The sequence below is a fragment of the Aspergillus heteromorphus genome (assembly GCF_003184545.1).
Source record: "Aspergillus heteromorphus CBS 117.55 chromosome Unknown BO70scaffold_7, whole genome shotgun sequence".
NCBI classification, from domain to species: Eukaryota; Fungi; Ascomycota; class Eurotiomycetes; order Eurotiales; family Aspergillaceae; genus Aspergillus; species Aspergillus heteromorphus.
The window spans coordinates 195,093-207,857 of record NW_020290412.1 but is presented as its reverse complement, the minus strand read 5'-3'; the positions used below and the strand labels follow the sequence as shown (position 1 = coordinate 207,857).

General features: G+C 52.2%; 3 protein-coding genes across 3 annotated transcripts; 2 read left to right on the top strand and 1 right to left on the bottom strand.

Annotated features, from left to right (window-relative positions):
* Nucleotides 1-66: 66 nt before the first annotated feature.
* Nucleotides 67-862, top strand: BO70DRAFT_394716 (uncharacterized protein; the record flags this gene model as incomplete). Its single annotated transcript, XM_025546477.1, has 4 exons — nt 67-108; nt 163-186; nt 257-467; nt 549-862. The coding sequence occupies 4 exons, from the start codon at nt 67-69 to the stop codon at nt 860-862; spliced, it is 591 nt and encodes a 196-aa protein (XP_025400930.1).
* Nucleotides 863-1,263: 401 nt separating this feature from the next.
* Nucleotides 1,264-3,086, top strand: BO70DRAFT_369778 (sugar porter family MFS transporter; the record flags this gene model as incomplete). Its single annotated transcript, XM_025544703.1, has 3 exons — nt 1,264-1,569; nt 1,624-1,880; nt 1,961-3,086. The coding sequence occupies 3 exons, from the start codon at nt 1,264-1,266 to the stop codon at nt 3,084-3,086; spliced, it is 1,689 nt and encodes a 562-aa protein (XP_025400929.1).
* A 566-nt stretch (nt 3,087-3,652) lies between these two features.
* Nucleotides 3,653-11,555, bottom strand: BO70DRAFT_333100 (type I polyketide synthase; the record flags this gene model as incomplete). Its single annotated transcript, XM_025540953.1, has 9 exons — nt 3,653-5,712; nt 5,766-5,840; nt 5,889-5,966; nt 6,013-6,219; nt 6,266-7,143; nt 7,232-10,445; nt 10,500-10,611; nt 10,661-11,441; nt 11,498-11,555. The coding sequence occupies 9 exons, from the start codon at nt 11,553-11,555 to the stop codon at nt 3,943-3,945; spliced, it is 7,173 nt and encodes a 2,390-aa protein (XP_025400928.1). The 3' UTR covers nt 3,653-3,942.
* Nucleotides 11,556-12,765: the final 1,210 nt, after the last annotated feature.

Here is a 12,765-nt window from a genome sequence, read left to right as displayed (position 1 = left end):
AAGCAGCATGGATGCCTCAGTCTTATCATTCAACACGGCTGAGCGTACTGCCGGAGATTTAAGCTCATGGCCGTGCGCGCTAGAGCATGCCATCGATATGCTCTGGACGTATCGGATTTACAGCTGGATGGAAGTGAGGATGATGTCCGGCTAACCGTTTAGGCGAGTATTACGGGCTGGATAATCGTGAGCAGCATGCTGATATAATTATCCAGAGGAGTGATAACCTGCCTTTGTCTCTCTCCATTTCGGACAGTCGGACCAAGACTTAACGGCCGTGGAAAGCTCCTCGGAGTCGATCGTCCCGGACCCGAGAAAACACCTTTGTGAGTTCTCCCTTTCATGCACTGCGTCGATCCCCGTGGACGATCACGACGCCGGCTCTGAACCTAGAGTCCAGGTCACCCTTGCGGTGGACGCCGCCCAGTCAACGCACCGCATACCGATCGCGATCGCGATCATCCCATGTGGCGGAAGCCCCGGCAAACACCGCACCGCATCAGTGTGCTAGCCTGAGAGGTGGTATTAATTATCCACGAACATAACAGTTCACTACGTGCGGAGAAGATGGCACGTAGGCCAAGACCCCACGGGGATTCCGGCGTGGCATCTGGCGGAACGACCCCGAACCATGGAACGCAGGGTGGTATCGGTCAGCCACCTGGGGAGTTCCGCAAGCCCACCTGTCATCGTCGCCACTGGGATTTCCCCTCTGAGTGATGACTTAATGATTGAGTTTCCCCGGATCGCTACCAGAGACGACCCACCCATCACGGGCATCTGGAGCACTTCAAAGTTCGGCTCTCAGCCGGGTTCCCCGGCTCCGGACTCTAAACACTCACCGGCAGACATCGGTGGCTAAGGGACCCAATTGTACGCCTGACTCTCACGCCCACCACGTGAGCGATCAGACATGCGAGCTGTCACCCTGGCCGAAGAAGGTATCGCAGACGAGTCCCATCTCGTGCTCAGACAAAGAAGCGGGGAGGAATAAGCAAGGTCCTGTACGACACATGACATCATGGACCCCTCATGAGCATTGCTCAGCTCACGGCCCGTCCGGCTATAAATGTCACACGAGACACTAGGGCAATCGTTGACTAGTCTCTAGAAGACTACAGCTGATCTGATCGCTACTGCGCGATCGTTATCTGCAGAGTGCGGAGAGCCTACACATAAAGCTATATTACATACAGGGACGGTATATATAACGACGGTCCATAAAACAATTTAAATACAACAATGAGACTACCCAAGATGAGAATGCCTCGGGTGAGGCCAGAGGAACATTTCGCCGACGAGACACTGGCGCATGAAGACCAACTCAACACTACTATTCCGGGTCACGAGAAACAGGCCGAGATAGTCGATATACCGATCCCCTTGCTGACATGGCGCTCGTTCACAATGGGTGTCTTTGTCTCGATGGGAGGTTTTCTCTTCGGTTACGACACCGGTCAGATCTCCGGTTTTCTGGAGATGCCGGACTTCCTTCAGCGATACGGACAGCAGCATTCCGACGGAACATACTATTTCACTAACGCTCGCTCGGGTTTGATTGTCGCTCTGGTAAGCCTCCACTGGCACTTCCGTCTCATGCCAATACTAACACGCCTATCCCAGCTGTCAGTCGGTACCTTGATCGGGGCGCTCATCGCGGCCCCTATTGCCGACCGTATCGGCCGAAAGTGGTCCATTAGCGGGTGGAGCGCGATGGTCTGCGTCGGCATCACCGTGCAGATATCCTCCCCCACCGGAAAATGGTACCAGGTCGCCATGGGCCGCTGGGTAGCTGGCCTCGGCGTTGGTGCCCTGTCATTGCTTGTTCCGATGTACCAAGCCGAGACAGGACCCCGACACATCCGCGGTTCACTAGTCAGGTACGTCCCAACAGAAGAATCCCCCGAGCGACACCCCCAGACAAAACAAAGACCCCCACGCTAACACCCACCACCACCAGCACATACCAACTCTTCATCACCCTGGGCATATTCGTAGCCAACTGCATCAACTTCGGCACGGAGAAAAAGAACAGCACGGCCTCGTGGCGCATCCCCATGGGAATAACCTACCTATGGGCCATCATCCTGGGCGTCGGCATCGCCATGTTCCCCGAAAGCGCCCGCTACGACTACCGCAACGGGAAGGAAGAAAAAGCTGCCAACACCCTGGCCAAGATGTACGGCATCCCGCTGAACCACCGCATGCTCAAGCTCGAGATCGACGAGATCCACCAGAAGTTCGAGGAAGAGAAAGAGCGCGGCCAGATTACCTGGGCGCGCCTCTTCCGCGCCCCGCGGATGGGATACCGCGTCGCCGTCGGCGTCGCCCTTCAGGCCCTGCAGCAGCTCACCGGCGCGAATTACTTCTTCTACTACGGCACCACCATCTTTCAGGGCGCAGGCATCCAGAATAGCTACGTCACGCAGATGATCCTGGGAGGTGTCAACTTCGGAACCACCTTCCTGGGTCTCTACCTGATCGAGAACTATGGCCGTCGGCGCTCCCTCATCGCTGGCGCTTTGTGGATGTTCGTCTGCTTTATGGTTTTCGCCTCCGTCGGCCACTTCTCGCTTAACCACCAGCACCCTGAAGAAACACACACCGCCGGCGTCGTCATGGTCGTCTTCGCTTGTCTATTCATCCTTGGTTTCGCGAGTACATGGGGTCCCATGGTCTGGACCATCATCGCGGAGCTATACCCGTCGCAGTACCGCGCCCGCGCCATGTCTCTCGCTACCGCATCGAACTGGCTCTGGAATTTCCTTCTCGCGTTCTTCACCCCGTTCATCACCAGCGCGATCGATTTCCGTCTTGGGTATGTGTTCGCGGGCTGTTTGTTCCTCGCTGCCGGACTGGTCTATGTGGCTGTCATTGAGGGCCAGGGTCGTACCCTCGAGGAGATCGATACCATGTATGTTATGAAAGTCAAGCCGTGGAAGAGCTCCAAGTTTGTCTTTCCCGATATTGCAGCGTATGATCGTCGAGGCTCCTCGGTGTCTGGGAAGCCAGAGGCCGCGCATATTGGGAGGTCTGGTATGGGGAATCAGACGGCAACTAGCTCGCAGGGTCCTGAGGCTGTGTGAGTGTGAGTGTGAGTGTGAGTGTGAGTGTGAGTGTGAGTGTGAGTGTGAGTGTGAGTGTGAGTGTGAGTGTGAGTGTAAGTGTGAGTGTGAGTGTGAGTTCAGTTGTGAGTGAGTCATGTTGGGATGGCTGGATTGGTGCAGTTTGGAGATGATCTTGTTTGTATATTTTGTGTTTATGAGCCACGGCGCTGTCATTCTTTGGATTTTGATTACCTTTTGTTTCCTCTTTTTTTTTTTGTTAGCTGTACAACTTACATTCTCTTCGCTATGATGTTATGTTATGTGTATGATTCATGCTTGATGCTCGGTAATGATAAATCTGGATCAAAATATCCACCACTTAGCTTTCCCTGCCAACACCAAGGCGATTGAGTATCTACGTATAAACTTCCTCCTACCCATTCCCATTGTGACGTACTTTCCCGCAACGCCGACTGTGGAGGTCACATATGTATATGTACATCGCGTCACGAACCCGGGATGTGTTTGGGGAGGGGGGGGGGGGGGGGGGGGGTGTTATAGGGTACCTATAGACTATAGCTCTCGCTAGCCAATCAGAAGACAAGAGGGAGGGAAGCAAAAGCAGGACAACTGGATGACGTAAATTCTAGCCTGCAAACTGCAGCCTGCAAGCTCAGGCACGAACTCCAGAGACAAAGAACAGGGGAAGAGAGCCATTAGCAACAACGGTCATGGGGAGAGAGCATGGATGATGGTATCCAACAATCAAGTCGAGCAGGAGAATCGAGTAAAATATACCACACCTGCTGCCCAATTAGACATAGGTCGTGGTCGTCGTGTTCGAGCCCCTGCAGTAGTACTGACCGACCCTTTATCTAATAGTAGTAGTAATTATCTACAGACCCCCAGATTCATATCCATCCACACTCAACCCTTCCGCAATAAGCCCCGCCAGAACATCCACCGTGGCACCGCGATCCAAAAGCGCGACGAAGGGTACATCGACGCCCAAGGTGCGAAAAATGAAGGTGCGAAACTCCGCCGCCAGCATCGAGTCCAGCCCGAAGTCACCGAGCGGCTGATCAGGCTGCAGTTTTCCCTCGGGGAGAAGGATGAGATTTGATAGTTTTCTGGATACAAGATTGCGTAGCGCGTCTAGGATTGGAAGCGATTGATTGCTTCCGTGCTTGCTCTCCTGGAGGGCATTTTTTAGTTCTGCGGGGAGGTGGTTATTCGAGGTGTGGAGGGAGTTGGGGTGGGTGGTTGAATTGCCGCCCATTCGGCGGGAGAAGGCCGTGGCGAAGAGAGAGGCGCGAGGGTCGGAGAGGATGTAATTGTCTTTTTCAAAGCCGCGGTCGCGCTGTTCTTCGAGGCCGGTGAACTCGACCCCCGTGAGGAGGTGGCTGGCTGCGAGATGGTCGTAGCGTGATTCCCAGGTCGTGGGGTTTTGGTGAGCGATGGCGAGGTCCATGATCTGGAGAAGTTCCTCTTTGGTGATTGCATGGGTGCCCTGTCGCTTGAGGAGAGCTTGAATCTGGGGGTGTTCGTGTAGGTAGCCTACTTCGGAGATCATTCCGTAACCGATCGATACTGCGGGAAGGCCAAGGCTGTTGCGGTAGCGCGCAAATGCGTCGAGGAAGGCGTTGGCGGCGCAGTAGTTGCTTTCTGTGGCGGTTCCCACGGTACCGGCTATGGAGGATGTCATGACGAAGAAATCTAGCTCTGAGGCTCGGGTTTCGATCTGCAATGCGTTGTGAAGGTTCCAGGTACCCTGTACTTTTGGGCCAAGCGTGGCATGCCATTGGTTGAGGGACATGTCGTCCCAGAGAGACTCATTGACGGACATCGCGGCCTGGATCACGCCTCCGATGGGGAGCCTCGCAGATCGGATTGCATTTTTCACATCTTCATAGATGCAGACGTCTCCGCGAACGACCGTGACATGGGCTCCTTGTTCCTGCAGATCGTCGACCAAGGTTTTAGCCTCACGTTTATCTGTCCCGGAGCGGCCGAGAAAGACAAAGTCGCAAGCTCCCAGAGACATCATCCATCTTGACAAGCTCCTACCCAGTCCGCCAAGACATCCGACCATCAAATAGGTCTTTTGATGACTGAATCTAGTTTTGTACTTGCTTGGAACGATCCTGATCTTGCTGTGCTCATTCTGGAAGGAGACGGCCACCTTTCCCATCCTGGAGCCGAGTGAAAGATGGCGGAATGCATCAACAATTTCGGAAACATCAAAGGTTCTGAGAGGAGTGCAGGGCTGGCAGATGTCTGAGCGAATAAGATCCATACTATCGACGAGCAGACTGCTCCATAGCCGATGATGCGATTCCCTTTTCGACATATATAGACCAAATAGATCAAACGCAATGAATGCGATATTGCGACTTAATATCGCCATGTCCAGTGCCCCATGGTCCAAGATGTCCCTTTTGCCTATCTCAACGAAGCGGCCGAATTCTGCGCAGGCTTCGAGGCTGCAGTGCAATAGCTCACCAGTGAGAGAGTTCAGAACAACATCAACTCCTCGGCCAGATGTTGCTTTAAGAATGCCAGAAAGAAATGAGGAGTCTCGGGAACTGAAGATGTGTGCTGGATCAAGGTTGAATTTTGCGACCAAGAAATCCTTTTTTGCTTGATTCCCAACCGTGGCAAATACCTATATCGGTGTCAGTGCATGGTGCTTGTTTCGTTTGCTGTCCGATAGTTTACCTTGGCGCCCAAATGCTTCGCGTATTGAATGGCCGCAATGCCGACACCCCCGGCAGCAGAGTGTATAAATACAGACTGGTTGCTATCAGTTGAATCCAGGGAAATCATACGCTAGTACCATACCTCTCCCGGTTTCAAATTCGCTCTGTGCTTGAGGCCATAGATAACCGTGGAGAACGCTATTGGTATTGTCGACGCGGTCTGGAACGGGTCAGTTTATTGCTACGAATTGAAACTCCGCACTCACTATAAAGTCCTCATCATCATGCAGCTTACAAACTGTCCACTGAGGAAATCGCTCCACTGTTGCAAAATGGCCCGGGGCCATGACAACCACTCGGTCACCGGGTTTGAAATCGATCACATCTTCCCCGACGGCCGTGACAACGCCAGCGCATTCGCAGGAGCACGATACACCCGCAGTGTCTACCTTGGCAGTAATCACATACAGATCCTTTACAACATAAGCTACTGTCTCTAAGCGGGACTGGAGAGCTTACCTTAGCATTCATACCCACACTTTTCACATCAATCTCAACATCACCAGCGGATATCTTTCCGGACGATTCCGTTGGTACGAAATGAATGGTATCCATCTGTCCGGGGTTTTTGATATTCAACTGACAGCTTCCTGCATCGCGGAGACGCTCCTCGATTGTCTCCTCGCTCAGCTTCAATCGGAATTTTGCGTTGAGAGACTCATCTGGCTCCCAGCGAGGTACATGGGCCATTCCTTCCCTCTGACAGAATTCGAATTCCGGGCGGTCATGACATAGTAACTGATTGAGGATCTTGACGGCATTGCTCGAGATTCTGCCCGACGATGCTCCAGCAATGTCATTTACATTTAGTACTGCGAACTGAAGAGACGGTTGCCCCAGCATCAAGCAACGAGAGAGACCGAGTACTGGAGAAGATTCGGGACGTCTCCCTCCCAAACAGTCGCCGTTTGAGATCCAAAGTATTATCGATGCTTGGTTGGAGCAGATTTTCAAAAATGCCATTTGCCGCTCGTTAATGACCGTTAGTAGAGGTTTTCCAATCTCGAGGGTTGAGATGATAATGGACCGGTCGGGAACTGTCTCGCACGACACTTGGGACAAATCAAAGATATTGACAGGGTATCCAAAGTATTGTCCTAGGCTATCCTGTATCTGCAACTCTATACCAGTTGCACGGCTATCTCGTGTAATCTGCATGCAATTCATCAGTTGTGAAAGTAGAAAATGTTTCGGGGTCCCCACCATGACAACATGACGCGGTTTGGTCGTTGCTGAGATCGCTTCGGAGCCGAATTCTATTGTCAAGCCTTGGGTATCTTGAATAGCTGCATTAGAGTGGAAGTTTGGTACATCTCCAGTTGCGATCGCTATTCCCCCTGGTGCCAGTAGCTTGTGAAGACTTGAAGGAAGATCAGATCCCTACATCGACTTAGTATCGGAGCGTAATGGAGGTGATTGTAGCACTCACGAGAATGATGTTAAAAGTGTCCACGCCCGCGTCCGAGGGCGTACGCTCACTCTCCTCATCAGTAAGTCCCTCACGCAGGATTTCCCCCGACTCCGAGAAAACCCCTTTAACGTAAGAGCTAAACCTCTGCAACGATGATCCTGCCCGTAACAGCACACCCATAAAATCAGCAGTTTCATCTTGACCGGTGAGGTCGAGAATACTGCTATCTGGTCGTCTATGACACGCCAAATCAAGGGCACCAGCCAGTCGCAACAGACGCTTGCTAGCGTTCATCCCCCGGCTTTCGTACTCATTCACGAACCAGTCAAGATACCTCGACAGATCCTCACTAGTCAATGCCGTAATATCCGGCTTCCAAGCGACTCTGACTAACGGGTTACGCTCCCGCGGCGCTTCTGTCCGAGCTTTTCCCTGAAAAGCAACACAGCGGGCATTATTCATGCGGACTAAGACCTGTCCAGATGAATTATACAGCTCGGAGTTGATAATTACCGTGCCGAAGCCAACGTCTTCAGATACCGCATCGGTCGACCAGTTCTCTGTCGTCATATCCAGCACTGAAGGTGGAGCAACGTATAGTGAGTCGATCACGACGGGCACTTTGCCTCGAAGTTTGCTCGTTTGTCCCCCGGCTGTGGCAACGAATGCCGTTTGGAACATGCCGTCGATGGAGGCTGGATGGGCAATGTACTGAAGACTCCTGTTGGAAGTGAGGTTATTGTCATGGACGAGAGGTGTGGTTGCTGCTGCTTTATGCGCTCTCATTGCCGGGTCCCTGAAGATTTCTTTCATCACGGCAAATGAGGGACCCCAGTTGAGACCTTCTTGAGTAAATCTATCGTACCAGACCCGTGATGCATCTTGCCTCATTGTAGATTTGTCGAGATGGATCCGTCGCTCTGTGTGAGTATGCTCCCCAGAAAGGCTCACTGTGGCACACATGTGCAGCGTAGACTGGGAGTCACTCTCGGAGACCGATGTGACACTGAACTCCCACCATTTGCCCGACCGATTTTGACTGGATATCCAAGTGGGACGCATGTCCGTAATTATTTCAACGCGAGGCTTTCGCTTAAAGTCCATATCGAGAGTTTTCATGAAGCTCAAGTTGCGGAGCTCCACGCCGGGACACTCTTCGAGTTCTAATCCAGCGACCTGACACATTGCCTCCACTGCCATTGCAATATAACCGGTGGCAGGAAAGAGCGGAGACGGTCCCAAGCAATGGTGAGACAACCACTCTATTTCATTGAGATCCAGGATATTGCGCCACGTCAAGGTAGCCGGATTGCCCCCGGGAATTTGAGAGCCGAGGAGTTCGTGTCGCGGATACCTGCGATGATTGAACTCGGCGACAACTCGAGGCGTGGATGACATGGCGGCGGAACTGTAATCCCAGGGGTAAGGTGGAAGATCAAAACAGACCTGGGGCTCTCTCCGACTGTCATCGAGGAAGATATTGTGGTAGTTTATGCCGTCATGCCCTCGCAAAAAGAGTGACCCAACGAGCTCAAGAATCGTCCTGTATGAGTCCTTTCCGCGGGAAAGACAACTGTTATAATGATAGTCTGATTTCCCTGCTGAGATGGCAGTTTGCTCTAGAGGGAGTCGCATGGCTGAGTGAGGCCCTAACTCAATAAAGTGGTAATTATGACTCTTCAATATGGTACGAAGAGCGTCTTCAAATAGCACCGGGGACTCAAGGTTCATTCTCCAGTACTTTGGCATAGCGACTTCGCTTTTTCTTACTTGCTCGCCTGTCACGGTAGAGACCATTGTAACTGGCCGTCTGGTGTGAGTGGTACCGTTGATAACTTCATTAAAGGTGCTACTCCGTCCCCAGTTGTGCTCCAAGAGCGAGTGGTACCATGAACCTACCATGCTCATGTGATGTGAATGATAAGCTTTGCCACCGGTCTTCAACTTTCTCGCCCACATTCTACGGTCCCTAGCAGCTCGAGCAAAATCGTCTATCGCTACTTCATCGCCGCTGATGGTCGTGCTTTCAGGCGAGTTCATGCACGCAACTTGGATGGATTCTTGCAAAGAAAGTTCCTCAATAATCAGCTGCGCTTCCGATCGGTCAAGTTGAACCGTGACCATGGCGCCGTTCAGAGAGCATTTGCAAACAGCGATACCCCGAAAATACGAAGCCAGGATGGCCTCCCGGGCAGTGAGGAAGCCGGTCGCATATGCCGCCGCCAGCTCGCCGGAGGAATGTCCCAAGACTATCTTCGGTGAGATTCCCCAATCATGGAGTAAGTCTGTCAATGCAATCTGAACTGCAGTGCAGAGTGGCTGGGATTTCTCTGCCAGGTTTATATCGCTTTCCGCCGCAGAGGTAAGAAGGGTTGCCTCGATTGTCCACGAGGGCGCATCGTCAAAATCAAGAGCATGGAGACAATCGTCGAGATATTGGATCGTTTCTCTAAAGACGGTGTTGTGTCGGATAAGCTGTACTCCCATCCCGGCCCATTGCGCTCCCTGGCCGGTATAGATGAAAGCAAATGGAAGGGTTTCCGAGAATCCGGTCTCGGGTACCCTCATCATCTCCACATTAAAGCCGTTGCGTAAGTTTGATTGGGATTCTAGCAAAAATCCCCGAATGGGATGTCTCGAGCGACGACAACCAAGAGTATACGCAAGATCATCCAGGGAGAACTGACTGCTATCTGTGACCGTATATGCAGCCAGATTCCTAGCCACCCCGGTAAGAGAAGCTTCCGATTTAGCTGATAGGAGAATCAAACTCTGCTTGTGTTCTTCATAGTTGGTGTTTGAAAGATTGCCGTTAGACGTAGCATGTTCCGTCATGCTGTGCGATCCGTTGGCACTGTCTCTGGAAGGCAATTTGGCAGCTTCAAGGATAGCATGACTGTTGGAGCCGCCAAATCCAGATGCATTCACCCCAGCCCGCGGCGTAGCCGATTGAGGCCACGGCATGTTCTTTGTCACAATATCCACGTTCCATTCTCGTGTGTGTATTTCCGGGTTGATGTTCTCGACACCCACAGTAGCAGGTAAGATCCTGTTTTCCAGTGCGAGTGTAATCTTGATCACGCTCGTCAGCCCACTTGCAGCTTCGCTGTGCCCTAGACTTGGCTTGATGCCTCCGACAAGGGTAGGCCGCCCGGTTATATGATCGAACACGCCGGAAATGGCGTTTACTTCCATGGGATCCCCAACCTTTGTTCCTGTTCCGTGTGCCTGCGGCGGTCAGCGTCGTGCACAAACCCTTCTCAGGCTGTTAAGAGGTCTTACTTCGATGAAGTCAGTTTCATTCGTCTCCAAACCTGCGCGTCGATATGCCGCCCGGAACACATCTTGTTGTCTCTCAATACATGGCTGCATTATCCCAAGGGTTCGTCCATTTCTGCGGTAGGTTAGTGGATATAGCATTCCAAGTACAACGGCAGACTCACCCATTTATAGCTGTCCCCTTGATTACAGATCTGATGGGGTCCCGATCCCTCACAGCATCACCGAGTCGTTTGAGATACACAGCAGAAACAGCCTCTGCCCTGCCATACCCATTGGCCGAATCATCAAACGTATGGCTAACCGAGTCAGGAGACAATATGCCTGCCTTGACAGCATTCATCTGTTGTTCAGGTGACTGAATCAAATTAGCACTGGCCACGACAGCTGCGCTACAATCATGCGCATCCAAGGCCAAGCATGCGAGATGCAACGCATGAAGAGATCCAGAACAGGCCGTATCAACGACGAGGGAAGGGCCATGCAAATCGAAACAATGCGTGATTCGGTTTGCCAGAATAGCCAAGCTTGAGCCCGTTGCGCTGTACCGAGAAAGGTACTCGGGGTCTTTGCACTGCATGAGCATGTGCTCGTTGGCAAAATTGCCAACAAAGACACCGGTATCTGACCCTTGAACATGTTCTAGGGGAAGGCCGGCGTTTTCGAGCGCCTCGTAAACAACCTCGAGCAGCTTTCGCTGCTGAGCATCCATCTCCTTGGCCTCGGCATTGTTAATCCCAAAGAATGCATTGTCGAATGCTCGGATATCCTCTTGTATAAAGTATCCACCTGTGGAGTTGATGCTACCCGGTTTGTCGCTATCAGGGTGATAGAAAGGTTCCGCATTGTATCGATCTTTAGGGACGTGGCAATGGCCCGTTCGGTTCTGGATGAGAAAGTCCCATAGCTGCGCGGGGGAGGAAACGTTTCCTGGTAGACGGCATCCTGGAGCTTAGAGTCAGGAAGCAGCAGGTATAATCAAGAGGTTTATGATTCCTCACCGATCCCCACAATCGCGATGGGCTCATTCTGACGGGCAGGATTCACCGGCTGAGCCATGTTATCAGTAGTTGTCCGTAGAATACAGAGGAAGTACCATTCGGACATCAAAGGCTCACCCGAGCACTCTTTTATGTATTCCATGATCCCATAACAGGTGTAGAATATGCTTTGTTGATTCAAGGTTGGCTGGCATTATGTCACCAACGGTCGCAGGATTGGACAAAACTTTATCAAGCAAGACTGGTTCACGCAGAAGGTTCAAGCTTGGAGCGGGCAACCTAGCCTTAACCTCTCAGTATCTTGTTGGCTATCTCCTTGTACTAGTCGAGTAGAGCCTCTCACGCGTCTGCTGATCCCAGGCTTCGGGTAGAGGCGAAGCTGGATTTCCGCGTGCCGTGCCTTGGAATGAAGCCATAAAAGGCCACCATAGGTATTTGTTTCGTCCAGTGACGGACTGTAAAGCTAAATCTCAATGATCTAGATCATATCGGTAAGAACGAGAGGATAAGGAAGCAAACCGTGCGCGTAGGAAAAGGCGCACATCAAGATGACTGGCTTCAGGCACCGGACAAGCTCCGATTGTGGATGAGTGCGTGGCGAGTCATTGGACGATGCGGTGTGATGCAGCATCAGCTTGCAGCACGAGCTTGCGTCAGCTAGAAGTAAGTGATGCAGCATCTAGCCACAGATAGTTTATGTTGGATTGACTCGACGCGGAGGATGACGTTGCAGGAGGGGGCCATCGGGTGTTCCCGTTTGGGTCTAGTGCCAGCTAACTACCCGCTAGTCCTCATAGGGCGAGCGAAGTAGCACCTCCACGGCCCCACTAGACACTTGGCAAGGTGCAGATGCCGCTTACTCACAGGGACGAGATGGGCTCTAAAAATTCGCAGGCGGCATCCTGATCCCACTACGGTCGAAGAGAGGTGATAACAAAAAAGAAGAAGAAAATGAAGTTGTGGTGTAGCTCGAGCCCGGCGCCCCTAGGACGAGGGGCTTCAAAAAACTTGTGGCTTTTCTTTGATTGAGCGTGTCTTCCAACCCAGGCACCTGACCGCTGTACTATGCCCCCGAGGGACACCCCTTTGTTGCCTTCCAGCGTCAAAGTGGCTCCCCTTGGTGCTTACTTCATGCAAGAGAAAAGCATTCCTAATTTCGTCCATTTTTTAGTGTCGAAGTGGCGAAGAAGTTGACATAACTGTATGTATGCAACATATATGCAACAGGCGCCGACCGGACAGGTGGGCAGCACGTACTAGGCTGTTCC